The sequence below is a fragment of the Tachypleus tridentatus genome, chromosome 13 (genome assembly GCF_004210375.1).
Source record: "Tachypleus tridentatus isolate NWPU-2018 chromosome 13, ASM421037v1, whole genome shotgun sequence".
Lineage (NCBI taxonomy): Eukaryota > Metazoa > Arthropoda > Merostomata > Xiphosura > Limulidae > Tachypleus > Tachypleus tridentatus.
The window spans coordinates 49,037,138-49,060,356 of record NC_134837.1 but is presented as its reverse complement, the minus strand read 5'-3'; the positions used below and the strand labels follow the sequence as shown (position 1 = coordinate 49,060,356).

The 23,219-nt window shown below is 32.3% G+C and overlaps 1 protein-coding gene across 2 annotated transcripts in view; it reads right to left on the bottom strand.

The window, feature by feature from the left end:
• The window catches only part of LOC143237831 (cilia- and flagella-associated protein 91-like), a 31,534-nt gene extending 9,308 nt beyond the window's left edge, over positions 1 to 22,226 (bottom strand). Inside the window, exons 1-6 of one of the 2 annotated variants that reach the window (XR_013020283.1) lie at positions 21,928 to 22,226; positions 20,633 to 20,709; positions 18,192 to 18,316; positions 10,656 to 10,736; positions 4,973 to 5,220; positions 2,583 to 2,752 (exon numbers count right to left, since the gene is read on the bottom strand). Coding sequence is in view for 1 of the 2 variants with exons in the window: in XM_076477472.1 (XP_076333587.1) it covers positions 2,583 to 2,752; positions 4,973 to 5,220; positions 10,656 to 10,736; positions 18,192 to 18,316; positions 20,633 to 20,709; positions 21,928 to 22,006 (780 nt within the window). In the remaining variant the exon portion in view is untranslated. The remainder of the gene's footprint in view (positions 1 to 2,582; positions 2,753 to 4,972; positions 5,221 to 10,655; positions 10,737 to 18,191; positions 18,317 to 20,632; positions 20,710 to 21,927) is intronic. The other variant, XM_076477472.1, reaches the window with a different exon arrangement.
• Between the last annotated feature and the right edge of the window lie 993 nt (positions 22,227 to 23,219).

The window sequence follows — 23,219 nt, the reverse complement described above, 5'->3', positions numbered from 1 at the left end:
CTTTTCAACTAATCTATTTGACTGTGCCTAAGGTCTCATACATTAATTTACTCTAATTGTGCCTGAAATAATTTCAATTTGAGGTGAGGTTGGAGAGATATTTATGGGTAATAAAATCAAACCAGGTATATGCACACCTCATGCTTGGTATTGCTGGTGCACAACAACTGCCTCAGCTATTGAAGATTCTTTCTTGTTCAAATATTGGTTAGCTATTTTCTTGCACTCACTTTTCAATTACTTACATATATATCACCATTCACAGCCACAAAGTGACTATTCATGCTCATTAATAACATACAGATTTTCATTTCTGTCATTTTCTTTCACTCTAATGAATACTCACAGCTTTTAAATATTTATCTACAACAATTTATATCATCAAGATATGCTTTCATTTACAAATCTCAACAGATTACTGAATAGTATATTAATGTGACTATCACAGAAAAGCCAGTAACGTTCTCCATTACCATGTATTTAAGCAATTAGTAACATTTATCCATAAGTAAAAGAAAACAAAAACTATCTACTGAAGTATCACTTTCTAGGATAAATCAAACACATGGTTCCTGATCTTTGAAACAATGAGAGGATTGCAGATCTAGTAACTAAAAAGATTTAATTAAAGTAGAATGGAAGACACAAATAAGATATAGAAACACTTTTTTAAAACTGATAACAAAGGATTCACACACTGGGTAATCACTTTACCTGCAAAGCAGACTAACATAAATTGTATTTAAGGAAAGAAAAATAAATTAAATAAAGAAACTGTATTCAATGAGGGAAAGTGAAAGTAAATTTTAGTTGAAAATGAACAGAAAGCTACTGGTGTTGAATGACTTAAAGAAAGTACATACATAATAATCAAGACACAGATATTAAAGATAATAAATCTGGTTTAAAAATGCCAAACCTACCCTGCACTTGCTGAAAACAGCATTTTGTATTGCAAAGAACATCATTTAGTTAATACTCTTGATAAACTTTCCCAAGCAAATTTAAGTTAAATATTAAATTTTATATAAACATATCTATATAATTTCATAGCCTATATTCCCTTTCTTTTCTTTTTCTAATATATGTTATTTACATACATTTGATTTTTTTCAATAGATGTATCAATGTTTATAATTTTAAGTAGCTCATAGATGAGCTACTCATAGATGGGAAAACTTTACTTCCCATGTTTTCACACTGTCTTAGATATTCAACTTTTATTCATTCTTATTTCTCTATTTTCTTTCTGTCATATGCAATCATACCATAAATCTTCTGTCTTCCTTCTTTGATTAAACATTTTAATAATTTGTCAGTTATTCAGGTGTATATGCACTCTTCATGTACAGTGTGGCCAAGAAAGTCATTAAGTTGCAATAGATTTAGCTACTTACTGTTTTGTGTTGTCTCCCAGACTTAATACTTGGTCTGCAGCAAGTAGCTGCAAAGCCACAACTTGTTTATAAATGGTATAACCATACATAGTACTGGTTGCTCTGAGTAAGGTTGATGTTATGTAAGGTATAGTCAACCTCAAACAAGCCTTGAAACAGAAAGCATCTTTGAATTTAGCTCTCCAGTAAAAGTGACCATCTGTAATATCAAGCAAGTACAAATGCTATGTTTGTGAATAATAAAGATTGCTCATTGTCTCTTTATTTCTTTCTCACAAATGTAGTTACTCAGAACTATTTTGTGATAAATATCCTGATTAAATTTCCAGTTATTCAGTAGATCTATCTTGTCAATTTGTTGAAAATCAATTTAACCTGAAAATACTACTTTCCTGCATTTGGTTCTCTATCTTCTTTATGTTTCTAATATTATGATATTCAATTGTTAAATTTCTTTCTTTTATTCTTCATTGTCTTCTGTAATTGGTTATTTTAATTGATTTTTGTATTACTTCTTATTTTAACCCTATTTTCATGGGTTGGTAAAGGTGTGCATGTCACAACCTGTTACAGAGCTACATTAAAAATTTAATTAAACTACTTTAATATCAATGTATATTAACATACTTCCCATCAGGATGTAGTTTACAAATCAAATATTAATATTATGTAAGTTTTGATCTGTTAAATACAATGGGAAATATTTAAACAAAATCTCAAACAAAAACATATCTCAGAATGGCTGGTATGGGTTCTAAGATGCATTTTTATTTCAAGTGGGTTTCTCGTCATCAAGACAATCTCTAACAGTGCTTAGCAGTTCATGTGACCCCTTTTCACTCCAAAAGGTACATTTATATTTAGCTTTCTAACCACCTATGTATGATACTCTGAGTTTAATGTATATTAAACAGGCATATTACAGTGTGACAGTAAACCCCACTTTTCGTCATTAAAGAGTAGTTGAAGACTTAGTAGTGTTGACTAGCCTCCTTCCCACTATTCTATCACTTCTAAATTAAAAAAAAGATAGCACAGATAGACCTAAAGTGGTGTTTTACAAAATATAACAAATCACTTAAAACACCTTTAACAGTTGGACAATTTGTACAGCTTGCTTCTATCTCAAAAACTTTCTCTACAGCCATGTTTTAGTGTCATCACAGAACAGAAAATTAACCTTACATTTTCTTTAAATGACCATTCACTGAATTCTATTTCAGCCAATATTTTTTGTCTTTTCTCCCACTGATCTTTGTTTGAGGTTAATGGAGGTAAACTGGCTTCCAAAAGACGTTTTTTTCTAGCTTGTTCAATCATTTCTACTTCAAACTTTCCGGCTGGTAACCCACATCCTTTCAAAACGAAGATAAGGCAAAAATAATATATATGAACCAGCTAATAAGACTGAGTAAGTAACTGAAACTTGATTGTTATATTACATCTATTACCTAAAAGCTCTATTGAGAATTATGCATGATGAACAAAAGAAATTATGAGAAAAATGTATATATACATACATATAACATCACACTTTCCCAGCTTCATTCCATTAAGTTTTATGAGTAAACTTACAGTTATGATAGAAAGTGTTCGAACCCCTGAGTCGTGAGTAGCTTTTTCCTCATAAGTTAAAAAGTATCATGATTAGGATAATGAAAGTAGAGTACATTATAAATATTATACTAACACACATCTACATAAATTTTTATGTAAACTGAACGACAAATAAACTGTTTATAAACAAATAACAAAACATAGGAATGGCAGAAAGTGTTCGTGCGTCTACTTTAATGGTCAGTTGTGTAGACTTTCAGGTGAATTACTTGGTGCAATCTCTCCTCATAGCCCTCCATGATCGTTTAACAACACTCAACTGGCATTTTCTTCCATTCTTCTTTACAGAAGGCCTCCAACTCTTGCAAGTTTTTCGGATGAAGCTGATGAACCTTAGTCTTCAACTCATGCCAAACATTTTCAATTAGGTTGAGATTTGGTGACTGCGATGGCCACTCCATAATGCTTATATGGTTCCTCTGCAACGAGAATTGCACATGTTTTGATGTGTGCTTAGAGTCATTGTTGTGCTGGAAGATCCAATGACGCCCAAGCTGCAGGTTCTGAGCATCATTCTTGATATAAGTGCCTAATATATCAACGTACTCTTCTTTTTTCATGATTCTGTTGATGTGGTGAAGGCTGCTTACACCAGAATAGCTGAAGGAACCCCATAGCATGATCAAGCCACCTTCATGTTTAAGTGTAGGGATGGTGTTCTTTGGAAGATTTCATTCCCCCTTATGGAAAATATTGCAAACATCATTGTGGCCGAAAAGCTGGATTTTAATCATTCTGACCAAAGAATATTCTTCCAATAGGTAAAGGGTTTATCTACATGCTTTCTTGCATACCTCAATCGTGCTTCTAAATGAACAGGCTTTAAGTATGGAGTTCTACAAGGATGGCATGCTTTGTACCCAGAAGAGCATAACATGTTTTATACTGTAGAGATGCTTACTTCAACCCCAGTTTCCCTTACCAGTTTCTGTATGTCATTACGTGTTAAACGAGGGTTCCTACTAACTTCTCTGAGAACCTTCCTTTTGGTTCTCTCTGGAATTTTGGTGGGCATCCGGAACGAGGGAGGTTAGCAGTTGATCCTGTATGCTTAAACTTGGCAATTATGCTTTGAACAGTAAATTTTGGCACATTAAGTTGTGTAGCAATACCAGAAAGAGACACACGTGACTTGTATTTTACAATAATTCGGTTTTTTAAATCACTGGACAGTTGTTTCCTGTTTGCCATGATGACCAAGCAGATAATGACGGAGATGGCGCTAAATTTCCGGAAGTAAATTTTTTGCTGGCTAAATTCCAATAAATATGAACCAAATGTCTAGTTCTGGAATTGTATAATGTAGTTTATTCGCCAAACTAAACAAAATGTTTATTGGAATATCATTTTTTTCACATGTTCTGAACTGTACTAACAATTTTTGCTTCTCCTATTTTTGGTTATTTGTTTATAAACAGTTTATTTGTTGTTTAATTTACATGAAAATTTATGTAGATGTGTGTTAGTGTAATATTTATAATATATTATACGTTAGCCTAATCGTGATACTTTTTAAGTTATAAGCAAAAAACTACTCGGGACGCAGGGGTAGCACTTTCTGCCGTAACTGTACATCAACAATAAAACTAGCTATATGTACAATGAATACTATGATTGTTTCAATGTTAAAACAATGACTACTCTTTTATAACAGATAAAAATTTTCATTTATAAAAAGACCTTTCAAAATTTAAGAATTAAACATGTGTATTGTTGAGAAGTATTTAAAAATAAAAAAATTATATTATGGCAATATTCCTCATGTGAAGTTATCATAAGGCATTGGAAAAATTTGGGATTTACTATATATACTTATGGATTTTAGTCTTTTTTCCTTCTGATTCAGTATTACATATTAAGATAAGTCAGACTTTTTGATCTAGTTTCTAACATTCTGTACTTACTCAAGTTATTTATAAACTGCAAATATATTAAAGATTAATTTTTTTTATACATACCATAAGACAAAGTTGCAAGAGTTAATAATTCACTGTTATTTCCTGGTTTTACAATAAAATCAGGAGTCCATGGGTCAGTTTGAGTTTCACTTTCACGATAATCAGTTTGAGTACTAAATGAATGATGACTTGCATCTTTTTGGCCTTTCTGAGTTTCCTTTTCTTCACAAAAAAATTTGAGAAGACTTAGATGATCTTCTGTTAAATGAATATCTACAGGGACACGTTGAAAAAATGGCAAAACAGGCCTGCAGAAACGTGCAAATTTCATTATAACTAATAAGAAATGGAAAACAATTTTTTTTTTGAAATTTTATAATAATATACAAATATCATTAATAAAATCATCTAGTATTTTTCACTGATAGTCTTTTATATATTTGGGCAAATTTTGAGAAAACCATAAATATAAATAACAAACAAAGAGTAACTTTAGATGCTACAGAGCATACATTTTCAAAACTTTAATTATAAAAATGATGCATCAACAAACAACTTTTTTATATAGTTATTTTGTATGTTACTCAACCTTTATTGTATGGTCTCATACAACTATTTAAAACTTCAAATTCACACAAAGTATGTGCTCTATTTAAATAAACAGTATTTTTAAAATAGACAGCTAGATGCTCTGGTATATTGCAAGGGATTACTACAAGATGAGGGATGACAATACCCAAATTTTGTGTAATCCAGAGAAATAAATCAAAACATCCAAATGTTAATATATTTTCTCTCTATGGGTATTAGTGAAACTTAATAGTTGAGAAAAGTTTACGGTTGTACGACTACATCAGAGCTATAGAAAGTTTTTCATTTTTTATTATAGTTATGGTTAATTTTCTAATTACTGATTTCTTTTTATACTGTTCACTATCAGTGATGTTTACATATTGCATCATATCAATTTTACGTTTTTGTTTACTAAAATACATGGGGTAAAAACTGACCAATATTAGTGCTTAATTGCAATACTGAGGGTATTTTTATTTCTATGTTTTTGTGTGAGACATTTGTTATACGAGGCCATGTAATGAATAAAATTATAGACCCATAAGCAACTGAGTGCCTAGATAGTTTAGAATAGCATATATAAAAAGCTGATATAGCCCATAGGTACTTTACTGGTAATTTTAAGGTTAAGAAAGTGTAAGTGAGAGACAAAACAAAGTGTTGACTTAACACAATCACTTTAAATTTGGATTATCTATTAATGCTCATAAATTCTTTGAAGGTCACATCAAAAGTGATACAACCAGAATAATTAGGTTAAAAATATCTGGAGATAACATTTTACTTACTTGAAAATATTTTTATAAAAATACTTACCCCTCTTCACACAGCAACCATTTCTTGTATGTCAGTCACTGCGAACTTGCCTATGCCACTGATCTGTAACTATCTCTCAACTAAATCACATTTTGACATGAAATGTGTTAGTGCCTAAGGCAATGATTATGCAGCAATATTCCTGCACCAAAAAGATAGCAATACAACATCCATGCACAATAAACCCTTACAGACACCTGCCCTCAAAATTAACTTCATTCTTATATAAGGCAAAAGTAATGTGTACCTGTTGAGGGAAGGAAAGGTGGGAATGTTTGCAAAGAGGTAAGCATCAATCTGAAATATATTTTCAGGTAAGAAAAATGTTACATTTTTAAATGATAAACTTACCTCTCTGCATGTAGTAACCATAATTTCACACTGATGTGATGGAGGGGCTAGTGCAAATTAGAAAACCCACGGATCACAACATCCAGTAGTGGGGCTTACTAAAGATGCAACACTCATGGGAGAATGCACTCTTCTCAATCAGAATATACTCTTTTTCCCAAATGGAAATATGAAAGGGAAGGAAAAATATGAGCCAATGTGAGATTTTGTAAAGAGCAGTTTGAGGGACAAGAAGTGTAGTGTGGTTAGGGCAATAATCTGGCCACATGGTTTGATAAGTGTTTTGTATAACTTACCATACAAACAAGAACAGAGATTAAGATCTCTTCTTTTCCTCTTGAGGAGAACACTTTGCCTGACACAGCTGTTCAAAACCACTGAGAAATAAGCAAATATGCAATATAACAGGGGATGAGCTGCACTATACTGGCAAGGACACCCTTTCTCGAATTCTCACTGCATTGTGCTGCTGACTCAGACTCTTTAAAGAGGGATAACACAACCATAGAGGAGTTGTCTGAGTTAACCACCCCAGTGGCTAGAAATCGAAAATGACAAGGATCTCCCATGCTCCACTTAAAGAGTTTATGGAGGCAGTTTATGGTGGAATGATTCCAGAGAAGAGCCAAGACCTGATGAGACCTAACTATTTCAAAGGTCTTTTAGTGCAGAAAGTGCAATTGGTTAAACAAAACCTATTTTGAAAAGCTGGCGTATGTGAGACAGGGAGGTGAGCAGGTACTTTACTTATGTTGGCTTTTATCATGATAACCCATGGAAGGTACAGTGTGAAATAGACATAGACAAATAAATAAATATATGCTACAATAGTGGCCTTGTGGAAAAACCTTATCTCAACAGTAGGCACATAGGAATCAGGGTAGATGAGCTTAACAGTTTCTATTGTCTCTGACTTTATACAGATTTAAGAAAGTAAATAAACGTGGTGAGGCAACATCAGGTAGTGGGTGGGTTCAGAAGTGGAGATAAGAATATTATTAAAAGTGGGTACATAAATAAATACTTCCTTAAAATTAGAAAGTATACTGAAGAATGGAAACTGAAAGCAGAACAAGATGCCTCGATGAAATGGCGTGTTGAGAATTTACTATCTCCATGTTTGTAATATCTCATTCACAGCTCACTAAAACAGTGAAACCAAGGTGAGTTAAAGAGTAACTCTAAAGAGATGTGACATAATAGAGCCTGAAATGTGAACTATAAAGGAAGAAAAACTGATCCAGATGAAGTGCTGAACCTAACTAATGAGAGTAGAGTAGTGAGCTAAAAATTCTTGGATGAAGAGGGATTGCACGGTAAAAATAGGTGATTGAGAGCATCCTGAAAGGGAGTTGTGAGTGTTGATCAACACCAGATTACCCAAACAGGACAAAAAATGACCAGGGTTGGAACAACAGTTGTGGATAGAAAAATCACAAAAGAGAAATGGGAAAAACAACCATGTCCCAACCAAGCTGCTCATATGCAGGGGAAGGAAGAAAGTTCAAGAAGTAAGTGGGAGTAAAATTTGTGAAACAGAGTAAAGGAGGCATATAAGGCAGGTATATCAGAATGGTGATGACCTCAAATCAGAAGGTGAAGAAAAAAGGCCTTCAAGAAAAGGTGAAAAGATGAATAAGTGGCCAAGAATTTAAATATGGTCTAAGTGAGAGTGTAAATAATCATAAGATCTCATTTAGGCAAATGAACTAGATAAGGAAAAAAGAAGGAGGATGGACCAGAACAAGACAGAAATACAAGAAAAGAAAAAACAAAACCACAATGAAAAAGAAGGAAGTGGCTGACAAGCATGGACAATATCCTGCTATGGTGAAGACAATTGCTAGTCAAACAACCTGATAAAGAAGTTTGAATGAAGGGCAAAGAAGGGCAGGCTGGAAACAGAGAGTGGCTGATGTACCAGTGATGTTAAAAATTACATCTACTTTGGGGAACAGAGAGAGTGAGTGAAAAGATGAAACAAATGGTAGAAAATAATAACAACACAATAATAGAAAGAGCATATTGAGTAAAGAATGAATAATAACATGTGCAAAGATGAAGCACGACACTTCTGGAGGAAAGAGTAACACAGAAGGTTGAATTGAAACAAGGTGGCCAATAAAGTGCTACCAACAGGATTTGACAAGTGTTGCATAACATTGCAAAGACTTGGAGGAAAGCAGATAGCAGGAAGCACATACAGAAGAAAAAAAAGGAGACTAATATAGGCTAAGTGCATTCAGATTTAGTTGCGGGATTGGGTACCAAAAATGTTGAGGTGATCAGACACTTCATGATTTGTAGATGAAATGAAGAAAGATATATCTTTTGAGGTAGATTATGTAGAGAGTTGGAGTTAAAAGCAGCCAAAGAAATAAGGCCAGCTATCCCACATAAAGATCTTCTTGGAGGAGAGAGGATGTGGCTGTAAAAGAGGTTTACCAAGTATAAGCAAAAAGTAGCCAAATGTCTAGAAAGGAATGGAAATGAAGACTGAGACTAAGGATTTGTAGAATGTAAGACTTTATGGCCTGAATAAAGACATAAAAGAGTAAAGGTCATGCCAAAAGGTAGAACCTGAAACCAGTATGCCATATCGTGGCAAGCAAACTGAAGGAAAAAGCATGATAATGAGGCTATTAGTATGTGAAGAAAGATGTCCAAGACATGAACAATCTTCATTAAAAGACCAGGAAAACAAACTATGAAGAGGAAGAAACACTTTCATCTGAAACTGGGGAATCATCAGAAGTGATCCAGAGAAAAAGTACAATGAAGGAAAGCCAGTTCCCAGTGTTCACAGGGACAATGAAGAGATGCAAACAGTAACACAGAGAGGTGCAAATGATCTCTATGAAATTTAAAATCAAGAGATTTAACATTGTATTCTCAAAAAAGCAGAAATACTGAGGATCAGAAGGTGGACGAAAAACAATGGTAAAAAGGATGAAGATAATTGAAGAGAGGTGGTCAGTTGTAAAGTGAGTGAACAGGATAGCAAAGAAAAAAAGAAGTGTGTCCATACAATCCAAGCTGACTGGGTATAAAAAGAGGAGGTCACTAGCAGGGTAAACAAAGGCTAACTCTGTGGGAGGAGGACAGCAAGAAGTGGTATAAGGGCATAAACAGGAAATATAGAGAGGCTAAGGAACAAGTGTCCCCCCCCAAGTGAGAGAGTAAAGAAGTGACAAAAAACTGATAGCAAGCAGCTTCCACCTAAAACTCCAAGGTTAGAGAAATAACCTAAAGGCCACATAGAGAGGAATGAGAAATGTGAAGATATAGAAAAGGATGCTACATCTAGATAAATCTCAACAACATGAAAGCCAAGTGAGGTGAAAGAGATAGAGGAAATGATGAGACCCTGGTCTATGAAGGGAAAAGGACAGATTAGTGATACCACATAAAAACTACATGGATCCAAGTGGAAGGCTCCATATATGAGATAAGAAGAAAGCAAATAGCAAAGGGATAATATAAGAAGAAAGTGAACACACAAGAAGTGAGTCCTGGGATACTGCAGACAGAGAGAAATAACTCCAAGCAGACAGAAGGGAAGCGATCATAAGCCATATTATAAGAATCATGGAAATGAGGAGGACAAGACAAGAAAGAATGGGAAAAATACCTGAGATAAAAAGATCTTAGCACGAATATTAAAGTCACTTGAAGGGGGAAAGGATAAAATTACAGCATAAAAGCATGGAATAATGATGATAAAAAACATAGAAAGTATAAGAAATAGAAAGCAAAGTACAAACCTGATAGAAACATCAAATAGAGAGAGAGGAATGATATGTTCCTTAATAGTAAACAGCAAGGTCACAGCAAAATCAGGCAGTAAAATGATCTGGACAAAAATATTGATCTTATGGTTGGGCTATGAAATGGAGAATACAGCAGAGATAGTTGAACTAAAATGGAAATCCAAAAATGGTTAAAATGGACACTATATCAGAAACGATAGTCATAAATCTAGATAAAATTAAGTTTCATTTACCTGTGAAAATACAAATGCCGTTCATTACCACCTACAACTGATGCATCACAATTCAAAAATAACTTCTGTTCTTGGCAATTCCTTGATAAAAGAGAGGAGATTTTATTAATGGCCTGTAACATCAAATTTAATTTGTTTAATAACCTTTCAAGAGTGTATCAAAGCTTTCATTAGTATGATAAACTGTTAAAGCATCACACCTACAAATGTTTTATGTCTTGAATCATTAAACCATAAAATATAACTATTTATATAAATTTACTCCAAACATAGTAAATTACACTTTGACAGAACTTTTATCTATAGTTATAATATACTGAAAGTATATCAAATATACTAAAGCTCAAAGCTCTTTAAGAATAGATTTTCTGTTAATAGAAGAGCATAAAGAACTTGCTAAATTTTCTTAACATGATTTTTCATTTTATATAATAAATAAATGTATCAATATAATTACTTAATTATTATTATTTTACTGGAAAGAAGAGAAAATAACTTAATATGACATAATGGCATAATCTAGTACTGAGAAAGGTTAATCAATAATATTTTTATTTTTTGAGATATAATGCATGTGTTAACATGTGATAGAATTATCATTAGTGTGAAATTTTGCAAAAATAATTATTGTCCTAGAAAATATCTACTTGTCCCCCCTTCCAGTCATCATTTCATCTAACTTGCTTAAAACATTAAGAGTATAGCTTTCAAGATTTTGCTTTTACTAATCAGTAACAGTAAAAATATTCTAGGATTCACATATTCAGGATGTAAGATAAAATCCACTCACAAATTAATTTTCATAGCTTATATGAAGTTACTATTTTACTGTTGGTAACTTGACCTGTATGTTTTGCATCTATGTATTTTTTAATGCTTAGTTATTTTTTACAACAAAAGAAATGATGAAAGTTTTTAATTTTCTTATGCTGCAAAATGTAGTTTTCAAAAGGTTCTTCCCTCCATTTTGACATATGGCACTGAAAAGATGTCTAAGTAATAAAAATCACCTCCCCTAACAGTGAAATTGGTGAGAAACATGCAAAAAAGCAATAACATTTTTGGAATAAGATACACTGAGGGATAGCAAAAAAGAACTAAACTGAAATAACACCCCTCACCTCCAATGTGACCCACAACACAGAAAGAGTATGATTGATGTAGGACAACAACTGTGACAACTTATGTTGGTTGGTGTTATTCTAAATTCAAAACCTAGACACAAAGTACCAACACCCATGCAGGGGTAGAATGAGGGCTCTCAATTGAAAGGGTGAACTGCAGTTTGATATCTTACTCCTTTGTGAGTGTATATTGGAGGATGGCACTTCATCTAAGCCTGAAGAATACCAATGCCCTTCTCTGCAATGAATGTAGAATCCACTCAGGAGGTTGCCTCCATAGCTATGGAACTGGAAAGTGGTAAGGGCTCTCATACTTCACTAGAAGAAAGGGTGGTGGAGAATTGGAGGAACATAATCTCCTGTGACATTGCAATGGGTGACCATAAAACCCTATTTTGAAAAACAGATCACACAATTTTCTTCAATATAAGGCATGGCAAGAATGTGCAGCTATCCTTTTCTGCTTAACACATAAGATTCATGGATGGTATGGTCTGGAACAGGCATGAAACACCCTATCTTAAGAGTGAGCATTATACAGCCATGAAAGATAAAGTGAGAGTCAACATGGCTGTACAGTATGGATTTCAAGTTGAAGAATACCTGGTCAAGCAACACTCTTCACAAAGTGGGATTCAGATAATGAATAAATGATGTAAGGGCCCATGAAAGGAAAAGAAAAGCATGAATATAAACATCCATAATCAAAGTTGCACTGAAGGCTGAAGAACATTCATAGGTAGAAAACAAAAACCTGACAGAGAAGAAACTGTGATATGGTATAAATAATGGGAGGGAAACATATTGGGTGTAGCCTAAATGCCCGACTGTAGGATTTTTTCTAATGGCCAATGAAGATTAGATATGAGGAGAAAGATCACGTGTTGAACCTGATGAGAAGACACATGAAACAAATTCTGGATGGAAGACAAAAAAAAAAAAAAAGAAGCTAATTAAATAAAAAGTTAAAACCAACTGGTGAGGGTAGAAGTAGAAAGATCCCAAACAGAAAAGGCTGCCAAGGGATACAGAGTGTGGGCAATATAACAAAGAAGAGTACAAACTAGACATAGAAGTATATCTCAATTCGGACATGGGTAGAGATGAGAATAAGAGGCAAATAGGTGAAAGGGAGAAGTTGCCCTCCATAGCCAATGAGGTCTTTCAGAGGAAGTAATGATCTGGATAAAACAGAAGCTAGGTAGGGTGGTAAAGCAAAGTGAAATATCAGTGGCAAACAAATCAGACCTTCAATGACCACAGGCTAAAAAGAGAAGAAAATACTTTTTAAAGGGTAGGGTGAAACATGAAACACAAGTGGTTTAAATGGAGGCAAAGTGAAGAACCATATTAATATCCCAGTCCTGAAGAGTAGGCTATCTAAGGATACAACAAATCCAGAAGGTACACATTACCATGGTAAGGAAAAGGAAAGCACAAAGTTGATGCTATAGGGATAAAGCAGTATGATAACCATAGAGTGACAGAGACCAAGGATCCCTAGTCAACAAGCCAAGTGATAAACTATGCCACTTGAGTCACAATAGGTCAGTCAGTGGGGAATCTCCAAGTTCCACTCCAACTGTGTAACACTTTCTATTTGTATTGAGAAACATCCAATGAAAAAAAACACATGAAATAAACTAAACGAAAAGCTACTTAGCAAGGAGAAATGAGATCTCCTCACCAAGGACCAGATAAAATCCAGGTGCAAAGACAAATATCATGAATGGATGGATTTAGAACCAGCAATCAAGAATGACAAAGAAGGGAGAGAGACAAAGAAAGAGGAACTGGAGGAAAAAGTTGCAGTTGTTGTAATTGTGGAAATCATAGTCAAACTAGTTAATAAGGAGCAATCCCAGGGACTTAACATGGAGTGGTATGGATGAGAGTTATCACCCAATGAAATAATTAAACAGGATGATACAAATAAAGTAATCTCTAAGATCAGTCCTGGTTGAAGGCATCCACAGCCAGAGTATGAGGGTGAGATACCAGGAAACAAAAGAGGGGTAACTTATGACTGAGATAAGTGGCAAATGCATCTACATGAGAAAAACCTCACCAATTCTAAAGCCACCAGAAAAAGTGGGGATATATAGACCACTACATCAGCTGTATTTAGTTGTAATTGGAAAGACAAGCTACTATAAGACTGAAAGCACCTGGAATGTGATATATAATGAGTGTGATGGATGTGGGCCCAATATAGTAGATTCAACATTCAAAAACGCAGAAATTTTGACCAGGTGCCCCCTTGGTTATTTATACGTGCTACTACTGTAGAATTTTTGGAATTAATCATCCCCAGACAATGTCTGACTAGAGAAAGGAACTTATTCAAAGTGAGATAGACCTGAAGAAGATCAAGTACATTGGTATGCAAAAACCTTTTGTACATTGACTAATGACCCAAAGTCTCCTGGTGATTGACCCATACACCCTATTACTGAAAAAATGAGTCCATGAAAATGTAGATAAGGATGAGAGATGTATGGACTTTGTCAAGCCACCAATGCAGATCATCCATAAAGGTAGGAGGAAGAGTAATTGGAGCTGATAAAGGATCATAAGCAAGGTTCCATTAATTGTTAAGAGCCCATTGAAGGGATTACATATGTGCTTGATTGAGGGTGACCAGTGACCAGTGATGTCACTGAAGGCCACAACCCCAGAAACTAAGAAATCTCACAAGCAGAAAGTGAAGGAAATGAAATGGCATGGCAAACTAACAGTTTTATGAAAAAGTTGTAAAGGAGAAGGTTGGGATAGTCTGAAATGAGCACTAAAAAGACACCCAAGTGAACAAGATACTGGGTAGGTCAGAGGAAGAACTGATCCAATTTGATTAACCAGCTGACTCAAGTAAGCACTAAAAGCAACTTATGAGTATGGCTAGCCAATTCCAGTTTGGAATGAGCCAGAAGAATTGAGTCATCCATATATTAGTGGAATTGCAATTTCAAAGCATGAAGATGGCAAAAAAAAAGCTCTGACCACTCAATAAAAAACACATAAAGGGAATTAGCAAACTCAACGGATAGAGCACAAAATTGACAAACCATGCTGTGGTGGACAAGCCAACAATACGGATAAGACCTTGGTGATATAAGAATGTGGAGATAAACACTGGTAACGTCTATCTTGGCCCTACATAAGCCCAGAGAAACACTCACTATAGACAGTTGAATAAAGTGATGAGGCAGAACAAATCAATGAGAGGCCTCGGTCTTCAGTTTTCTTGAAAAGAACAAAGAATCTGGAATTAAAACCTGGTGAAGGATGTAGAACAGATCTGATTACCTGCTGAGGTAGTAGTTCTTGAAATGTCTCAGACAGATGCTGGTTAGTCATGAGATCCTGAGGTGGAAGGAATGGATACAGGAGACATGGGAGGTTGGGAAAAATGGGATCATGAATCCTTCTGATAAAGCTTGAAGAGCCCAATGATCCTTCACAGAGAGATGTCAGTGAGAAGAAAACCAGCAAACCAGCCCCCACCAAACCAGAAACAACCACATAGTCACTGATACTGTTAGCAATGTGATGTATATCATCACAGAAAATGACAAGAAAGAAGGGAGAGGAAATGGTAATATGTGCCATACTGGATTATGACTGAGATAAATGAGCAACAAGGTCAGAAAAGGTAGACAACTGTTGTACTGATGTAATTTGTGATTTCAAAGACTCAGATATCATGTCAAAAATGTATTGCCACAGATAAAGGGCTATATATGAATTCTGAAGATAAGATGATGGTAAATGGATGCAAGCTAGTCATATCATAACCTAGATGGTCCCAACAACATAGAAACCACATATATACAGCCAGAGCCAAGAACAACAAATGAGCCAATATTGAGAAAAGAAGGAAGAGGATGTTTCCAGAAAACTTCAGAAAGGAGAAGGATAGTTGAAAGATACCATAAAAGAGTTGAGTAAGATGAAGGCAGGAAAATTGGGCATGGATCAGACTTATATGAAGTTTGAGGGTTGCACCTCAAACAGGCAAAATGGAACCTAACAACTGTTAGTCCAAAAAAGGAAAATCTGCACAGTTGTTAGGCAAGAGCAAACTGATCAAAAGCCAATAGAATGGATGAGGCATGTTAATCCTGTTACTTAAATGTGATGCAAATTGATCAGAATTTACTCAAATATTTAGAGAGGGGGAAACCAAATAGGGATGGAAATAGTGGTCATGTAATAAGGAAGGATGATCTATAGGAAATAGGGGAAAGCAATAAAATGTCACATACCTGAGAAACAAAATACAAAAATACCATATTAGGCCTAACTGCCTTCTCAGGCAGGGTATGAGAAGGCATGGCAAAATAAGGAAGCATAAATTGGCAGTCCAAGTCCTTATTTGCCTGATCAGGTTCAGCTTGTTTGGGAGGAAGTGGGGCACAATCCCCACTTCCAACCAAGATAGAGGTTGACCCATGTAAAGTTCAGTTTCCTAGCAAATAAACATGGATAAATCTCCGACTAGTTCATCTGCATCTGAAGTCCAAAACAGAACGCTAGTCACAGGTGTGACCTTTGAAGTGCTAACATGAATTATGGAATTCATAAAGAGTACTCAACCAACAATCAAAAGTGTAAATAACAATGTGACTGTTATAAATCGAGATTAAAGCAAAGTTAAGAAACAGTCTTAATAAAGACTAGAAGAGAATATAAAGAAGACCACTTTGTGAGTATACTAAAGATGAATTTGAAACATAAAAGTAAAATGTCTAAGAACAAGCACTGCCAAAATGCATACGGGTAGTCACATTTATTATGTGAGTATGTTATGCTCCTATTGGTGGAGAAGTATTGCATGATGATTTGCATGAGAGCTATGTTGGAGTCATTCCATTCTAATAATGGGAACAGAAGGCGCAGCATGCATAAAGAAAATATTTGTATGTAAAGAGCAGCATTGGATGAGAATAACTAATTTTGTGGGTAGAGGGAAGTGCTGTATTGGAATTATGGTTTACATTTATACAACCATGAATTAAAATAGGGTTTGATATATATATACACACACACACACACATGTATTGTGATGAATTTACTATCATGTATCTGTTTTAATATCAGTGTTTGTTTCAGTTAAATTTGCATTTAGAAACACATATAACTTGTAATGTTAAATAAGTCTTGTGAAATTCCCACCTATTTATTAAAGTTGAAGAAGGTTCTTGAGTGCAAAGATCAACAATGTATGTGTGTATGTAAACACTAATGTATTATCAGTATTGTTGTGCAAGCTGAACTTTCTAGAAACTCTCCTTACACCTATAAATGTAACCAATGTGATGTATCAAGAAACAGTTTATTTTATTGGTTTGCTCCAGTTGGTATATTATAAACCTCAGAACTTATAACTGTTATTAATGCTTATTAATTAGGAACTTTACATATTTGACTAGGAATGATTATAAATTTTAAACATTACAAATCTTTAACTTCAGAAGATTCATATTAAACATTAGTATTTTTACAAAGACATTATATAACTTCATTAATTAGTTCCTTGTTAAGTGAATTATACCTACATCAACTTGAAATTAACTTGCTCATTGTGAACCTTCAATAAGACATTGAGGAAGATTCAAACCAGAAAGAATACTCAATATCATTTGTAAGTGTATAAAAGGTTTGCACATAGATTATTATTTATAATAACTGTTATTGTAAATTATACTATTGTTTATATATTAAAATATATTTGTATTAGAAAATAAACTATGTGTATCAATCTTGTTGATAAGTATCTTAAATTGGATACATCTCAACATTTATTTAACTTATAAGTTTAAATTACAATCAAACTCAGTTTTAGGCTATTTGATATTGTAATACACAACATATATATATATATATATATATATATAATAATCTAATTATTTTTGTAAATTTATATATATATATATATAATAATTATTTTATAAATTTTATTACTTTATCTGTTACCCTTAGAGCTGGCAGCCAAACTTGCCTAGGCTCCTACTGTAAACAAAAGAAATGTAATGATGCTGTTCATCATATTGCATTAGTTCACACAGCTATTAGTATATATAGTTTTGATTTAAGATTCTGAGGTACACATTTACATGTACATGTGCTACAATTCTATAGTTGAGAATTTTCAGGAACTTGTGAGGATCTTTAAAAAAATCTAACTAGAGTGTTGTTTTTTTTGCAACAAGAATAAATGATGAGATAAAAACCTGTTTATTCAGTGGACAAACAATGATTCTAATACTTACTGCTTTGGGAATTGGGCAACATGAATTCCACATCCCTGGTATGTTTCTAAATATAAGAGATTTAAGATGCTAAAATTGTACTTGATTTAATGCAATTTTAATTACTGGATTAGACTGTTAGGTGATTGTTTAACACTCACCCTTTTGATTCCTTGAACTCTTTTGTTACAGGAACTGGAACACTACTTTCTACTTTTAGATGACCTTGGTATGGTGGATAATGAGATAACTCACTAAACATAGTTCCAAAGTTTACAAGTGGTTTCTATGAGAAACACAGTATAAATAAAACAATGACTTTGGTAAAATATATTTTATTCAATATAAAATGAAAAGTAAATACAATTACCTCTATGTACATCATTTAAGATTTAGGTAGAATATCCAAATGTAGAATATCTTAAGAAAAGTAAAACTTCAAATTGCCAATTTTTTTATTCTATCTTTTACTGTCAGTTGGGTCCTATCATGTATCAAAAAATTTAATGTTTTTGCCTGACAAAACAATCAGTGTAAAGAAATTGGATGAAATAATTCATTCTCCATTTTGTCCATAAATTTTTTGTGTTACAATGTTATTAAAGATTGCAACTAACCATATCAAGAACATAAAAGCAACTTAGTGCATGTGTAATTTAGGAAAATGCATTTACACATTTAGGCTTTGTCAGTAATTCTGCATTTTAGAAACAAGATTTCTCCTTAGTAATTTAAATTCTAAATAGAAATAAAATGTGACCAGTTATTACAATCAAAATAAAATACATATTGATTCATACAAATGTAAAATATAAGTTGTTTAAAAGGCTTAAAAGATTTAATTACTTATTCCTTTCAGACCAAGACTAAATATGAAATTTTATTTATAATTATAATGTTATATTTATCAATGCCTGTTGGAATATACAGCCATAGAAATAAGTGTAGTTGTTACAAAATGGTCCAAAAACTGATAACATTATGTTACTTTTATGAGTTTATCACTATCAAATTATTTTGTTTCTAACAAAATTTCATCATTAATGAAGTAGCTCAAATATATTACTTGATTAAATTGACATCTGTACTGGAAAGTTATTTTTTGAATAGATGTCTGTACAAGTATTAAAACCATAGTATTAGAACAAAACAAAAACAAAACAGATTTATATAAATAAAATCAGCTTAATGCTTCTTAATGCAACTTGGATATAAACTTATAACATAAATATGTTTAATAGTATCAGTAAAAATGAAAGTTTGGGAATTTTAATTTTATAAAAAACTTATCTGATTTCTGAAAAAAAAAAAACTGTCAACCTTTAATGGAGACAGGCTTTCTATAGTAAAAATGTTAAGTAATATTTCCAGCAAGGATTAATTTTCATATTGTAAGTCTCAGGCTTTCCGGCATGTTAATTTAGAAGTCTACATAATAATCTAGAAATTTACAAAACTGTTGCAATTTGTTTTAATAATCTGCTAATTTACAAAGCATATTCACTACCAAAGCACCATAAATTATGGCAAACTTTTGAAAGTGGAACACTCAACTGTTGTATTTTATTCCATAATGCTACATTCTATAAAAAAATTCACAACATATTGGTCAATACATAAAACATCTTCATAAAATGTACCTTCACTAAGATTTTGACAAAAATACTTAATTTTCATTATTCTTTCCTATAATAACCAATAGTATATACTATAAATAAGTTTAACTAAATGGATTTAATTTTTCCAACAGAGATAGACCTGTTATAATATCATAAACTTAACTGATATGATTGTTTTCCACAATTGTTCACAGTTAGTTGTGTGCATAAAGTGTAGGTTACTTTTTAACTTACCATAGTAATGAAAAAAGGACAACTCATAAATCATAACCATATTTTTATACTGAAAATTATAAACCAATAAATTCATAACTAGCAAAAACTCATACAGATGATTTAATCATTATTGTTTTTACTGCTTAAAAACTGGTGGACATATTTTGTTTACTCACCATGAGAACCTACTAAGGTATTAAAATACACCTCAACAGCATTCTTAAAATTAACAAGTGTTATGGAGGGTGTGAAAATTAAAAAAATAAACATAATTTAACTTGTAAAACCTAAAAGTATGAAAAAAATCATGGATTAATAAGTATATATATTATAAAATCACTATGAAATACTGTAAAGAAATATTTAGTGAAGTTTGCCTCCATCAAAAAACAGACCATATACCCAAAATACTTATATAAGTTTCAATTATAAGCTTCATTAGCTTTTACAGTTATATGAAAGTAAATTAATTGTTATATAATTTATAAAAAAGGATATAATGTAATAAATGAAAAGACGTACTTAATAACTAACAGGTGAATCCCATACTAGAGTATGTAGTTAAACTAAAATTAGAGGAATATAACAGCAAAGTTTAAGTAATTACTTTTTCATAATAATAGAATTGATAGCCAAAAGCTGATTTTTTCTTAGTTTTGTAGCAGTCAAGCCAAACATACCATGCAATTCACACCTTAAGTAAAATGTCAGTAATACTAAGATTTACATATATAAATATGTATGCCACAATAAACTAGTAGAATTACCACACTTATCTGTGCAGAGGATGCCTTTTTCAAAGCTTTTACATGGTCCTTCTGACTTGAAACTGTATACAATGGATCTATAAAGATGTAATAAAGTTTAAAAGGTGTTATCAAACAACTAAAAAACTGTCAGTAAATGCTCACAACCCTAAGATACAACTTCCAGAGTTCTAGGGACCAACAGATAGGTTTAAATGTCTGAATTTTATCATAAAAGCACAAGTTTATTTTGCCTTTTGAGATATTTCATGCTATCATCTTTAATAACCAGAAATTAATAATTTAAAATATTTCACTTCAAAATTTCCCCAAACAAAAAAACTGTCAGTAAATGCTCACAATCCTAAGATACTAACATATAGTTATGATAAAAGACTTTTAGTTAATTTGTTTTTATTCCAAAATATACTACTTTCACAAAATGTAAATTTTAGTGTCAAGTACTCTATTCTTTGTTAGTTTAAATAGAGTTAGCCTTGGTAATAAATGTTGTGGGATAAACTATAGTGTTATTTCAACCTTAAATAATAGGTAAAGTAGGTTTTCCAATGTTATTTTATTGTTTAAAATTGCTCTAAATAATTTTTGTTGTCTGATGCTCTTTAATTCACATTTCTTTTTGTTATTAACGTTAAAGGCATGATGCATTGCCATCTCTATACAGTAATTAAAACTCAGATTTTCAAATTTTGACTCATAACTTCTCATTCTATCTAAAGTTCTGGGGATGCTTACATAAAGAAATTGTGAACAAAGAATGTTCAAGATTCTGATATATTAAAAATACAATTTTTGACATTTAAGTAGTATTGTTTTATAACTTTTAACTAATTAACCATGCCCTGAGAAAATATTCTTTTGTTTACAGCACAAAATTAGGTATTCATACAAGTCAGATAGTTTGAAGGCCTTTGAAAAAATGATTATTCTAATACTAAACTATTAAGCATTTAGTTAGTTATGAATTAAATATTATTATTACAAACATAATTCATTAACACCACAAGGAGGCAAATGGATTTATTTTATTATAATTAGTAAAAAATATCAGAATGCATTGAAACTGCATGATTTTAATACTAACATATTAGCATGTTTTGTTTTTAATATTATCAGTAAAGAGCAATGAAATAACTTATTTTTTAAAGAAAGTAAATTACATAATAATTGCAAATTATTCATCTGATTTTCAAATTTGAAGTAATACGTTGGTCTTAGCTCTAGGGCTCTAACCTAGCTTCAAAGTCCATTGATGGACCTCACCGTTTCTCATTACAGTGTTAGGTTTAACGTACCATATATATAATCATAAGCTCTTGATTCCTGGATGAAACTTTTAACAACAGTTGTTTCAATGGTCTTACTTCCTGACATTATGGTAATTAAAAAATTCAATTTGAAAATATATAATTCAATATCAATACCTAAAATCTAAATAATTTTACATAACGTACATAAAACAAAACTCAAGCAAAGGTTTAAATTAAAATTTCATTCTTTAATGAAACATGTTGTGTTTATACATATAGCATTGCTATAGTAACCATAATAGTGATACATATAATCAGCAGAGTGCAAAGCATACCCGCACACTGGGGCCACCTGCGCTCGAGCTATAGTGAGGAAGTAGATATTTCTTTTTAATTGATTTATTGCAAATTTGTTCCTTAAAATATGGCTGTTGAAAATTTTGGTTAAAAACAAACAAACTATAAATATTATGGATAAAATAAAAGTCCGATATCAAAACTGTTTTCGAAAGTACGTACGTTTACAATATTTATATAACAGTACTCATCGTAGTATTAATAAACGAGAAAGAAAAAAACAAAAAACTACTATGCATGGTTCTGGGACTAACAGACAGGTTAACCTATCTGAATTTTATCGTAAAAGCACAAATTTTTGGTCCTTATGAGATACTTTATGCTATCATCTTTAATAACCAGAAATAGATAATTCGAAATATTTCGCTTCAAAATTTCACCTAAAAATAAATGTTTTGATAAGCTGTATTGAATATAAAAAAGTGTGGATTTTCTATAAAAATGATGATATGGTAAGGGTCATCATCAAATAATCGAAAGATCGCTTTTTTAAGTTGTTAAACGATGTTGTTTTACTTGTCCGAATTTGCACAATGAGCTAGCTGCGTTTTGACCACTGCAGGGAATCAAACCGGGTGATGTGATTATCAAGCAGTAGACAAAATAAATTAATAAATTACGTTCTTGCTAATGTTATACCACTTTAATGAGTTAATTTGAAACAAATATAAAAAAATATTAGGTTAACTTATTTATAAATTAAAATATTGGTTGAAAGAATAAAACAAACAAAAAACCAACAGTAATGCATATATTTATTCGTTATTATGCCGAAAGTATTTTCAAAAGCACTTCTCCTCTGATACATGATTCAAAATTACCTACCTAGTTTTGAAGAAGAGGCATTTAGTAATTAATTGAAATAATAAAAATATTTATTTGATATAAGAATTCGATTCGTTTCTTTTTTTAATTAATTTTTAGAAACTTAATTATTTGTATTATGAGGAATGTACTTTATAAAAACACAATATATTCAG